The sequence below is a fragment of the Zerene cesonia genome, chromosome 15, assembly GCF_012273895.1.
Source record: "Zerene cesonia ecotype Mississippi chromosome 15, Zerene_cesonia_1.1, whole genome shotgun sequence".
Classification (NCBI taxonomy): Eukaryota; Metazoa; Arthropoda; class Insecta; order Lepidoptera; family Pieridae; genus Zerene; species Zerene cesonia.
Window position 1 is genome coordinate 1,695 of NC_052116.1, and position 2,371 is coordinate 4,065.

The 2,371-nt window shown below is 47.5% G+C and overlaps 1 protein-coding gene across 1 annotated transcript; it reads right to left on the minus strand.

Annotated features, from left to right (window-relative positions):
* Positions 1 to 75: 75 nt before the first annotated feature.
* On the minus strand, positions 76 to 1,528 carry LOC119832401. Its single transcript, XM_038356075.1, has 4 exons — positions 1,322 to 1,528; positions 611 to 725; positions 254 to 343; positions 76 to 125 (listed from the first exon to the last, which is right to left on the minus strand). The coding sequence occupies exons 1-4, from the start codon at positions 1,415 to 1,417 to the stop codon at positions 76 to 78; spliced, it is 351 nt and encodes a 116-aa protein (XP_038212003.1). The 5' UTR covers positions 1,418 to 1,528.
* Between the last annotated feature and the right edge of the window lie 843 nt (positions 1,529 to 2,371).

Consider the following 2,371-nt stretch of genomic DNA (forward strand, 5'->3'; position numbering starts at 1 on the left):
CTGCTGCCCGTTTGCATGAAGGAACCCTTAGTCGCCTTTTACGACACCCACAGGTAGAGATGGGGTGGTGCTATTCTAGACCGGCACCACACGGTTAATGATTTCAATATGCCTGCCCAACTCGACTGATCACATAGTTTATAAAATAAACAAATGAAAATTGCACTGTTTCTTAACTTAATCTTTACATTTTGCATTTAAATATAGGAATGTAAGTGTTGTTTAAGCATGCTGTGACTGGCAGAAAGCTCACTGGAAGTTGAGGAAGTGGAGTCTCGGTCTCGATGCGCCACTGAGTCCTCGGATATAGTGTGCGGCAGACCCGACTTGCCGCGACGGTGACCTGCGCACACGCAACGATAACGTGTTTATATTTTTAGTATTCAGTATTTAAATGAATGAACATGAAAAACAAAGTCATCAGTCGATCACTGAAAATTGTTATATACAGAGTTCTGAACTTGACAGTTTTATATTACACACATAAATGAAATTAAATTATAAAGTATTTGTAGTTCATTCGCACGCAAGGGTGCATTCAAAATAGAGCATACATTAAAAAAATATAATTTAAAACGTTATAAAATAAATAATGTCAAGATGCTGGTACCGAGGTGCGGGGTGTGGGGGTGGGGCGGCGGCGCGGGCCGCGTGTTGGGCGACGGCGGCAGCGAGCTCGACCCGCTGCTGGAGTGCCGCTCCACCTCGCGCCCCACGCTGTCCACCTGACACGCGATCGCATCATATTTAGTACTAGCTTTTTTTTTTGAGAAAATTTTTTTTTGTTAAATTCCGAGCAGTTTAATAGATTGTAAACCTTACTCTTGAATCACTCTCTATTACAAAAACCCATCACATTCACATAGACACTAAGGGGCTGTTAATTCATCAGGTCATGTTATATTTGGAATTTTTTAACTCCCTTCCCTTGGTGTTACCTGGTGAGGTTACGAAACAATAATAAGATAATGAAAATATTTTCGCCCCGATATTATTTGCGACTAGCTGCGCCACGCGGTTTCACCCGCATAAGTCTTTATCCCGTAGGAATATCGGGATAAAAAGTTGCATATGAGTTATTCCAGTTGTTCAGCTGTCGACGTGCCAAATTTAATTGCAATCGGTTCCGTAGTTTTTGCGTGGAATAGTAACAAACACACACACATTCTTACTTTCGCATTTATAAGATTAGTAGGAAGGATAGTAGGATAGGATAGGATTAGTAGGCAGTAGGATGGGATGATGATAAGTTAAATAGACAGCAAAAGCAACAAATCAAAATTTGAACAATCCAAGAAAGCAAAATGTAAAATCTGGGCACCTGATTGGCTATATAGCCGATGACGTCATTGGCCATCTGCGAGAGCGTGGGGTGCGGCTCGCGGCACATGGCGCACACGCAGCCCCACAGCTTCATGTAGACCGAGCCGAAGCCGATGGCGGGCAGCGCCAGCGAGTGGTGCGGCGAGGCGTGGCGCGGCGGCCGGCCCCCCGCCAGCGCCTCCTGCCCGCGGTCCACCTGCCCGCCCCCCGCGCCGCCCGCGCCCCCCGCGCCGCCCGCGCCGCGCCCGCCCTCCCTGCGCACGCACCACACAAAAATACAGTTAATGCTTGTGGAATTGAATGTCATTACAATACATATTGTGACAATTATAAAAAACTGAAGTACGTCACATTTTTATTTCTAGTGACGATATCGAAACTCACCTATCACTACGTCGCATTCGCTCTTGAATGTATACAGCTATGAAGTGTTGCTCGAATATAAGTACCACCCACTGCAACGCTGAAATAATAAGACAATTTCCACATAAGCATTAAAAATATCAAAATCACAAAGCTATCTCAATAAAGTTTTATAAATGCGATAGCGTATTTGTTTGTTCGCTCTTCGAAAGTAAGAGAGTGACATAAATTACTTTATATTGAGGGGACGTCTCACTTCTCTTAGATCTGTTATAATGCGCATTTATATCGCTCTAAAATTTATATCGCTCTTTTGATAAATGGCGTTACAATTAAATGCGACTTTTTCTATGACATATCATATGTCGAAAGAACAAACAAAATTGGGTTCTGTTATTCTGGATGTAGGATGTAGTTTGGCTTGTACCGGCGAGGATCTCGGCGCGCGGCAGCGGCGAGGCGTCGAGCGCGAGGCGCTTGGCGAGCAGCACGGCCACCTGGTGGTCGAGCGCGTTGGCGTGGTCGGTGCGCGGCGCGGCCGGCGCGGCGCCCACGAAGCAGCCCAGCGCGAACGCGCACGCGGCGCGCGTGTCCGGCCGCGCGTGCGCCAGCAGCGGCGCCAGCTTCTCGTGCGCCAGGTCGCGCACGCCGGCCCAGCGCGCCGCCTCGCACCCGCGCCACAGCC

What these genes read in the sequence shown, in the direction of transcription:
- LOC119832401 (XM_038356075.1), bottom strand. Translation starts at nt 1,417, where the DNA reads ATGAAGCTGTGGGGCTGCGTGTGCGCCATGTGCCGCGAGCCGCACCCC. An exon ending in CCCCCACACCCCGCACCTCG is followed by an intron (nt 344 to 610) that starts GTACCAGCATCT and finishes GCGTGTGCGCAG; the next exon opens with GTCACCGTCGCGGCAAGTCG. An exon ending in CTCCACTTCCTCAACTTCCA is followed by an intron (nt 126 to 253) that starts GTGAGCTTTCTG and finishes CTATGTGATCAG; the next exon opens with TCGAGTTGGGCAGGCATATT.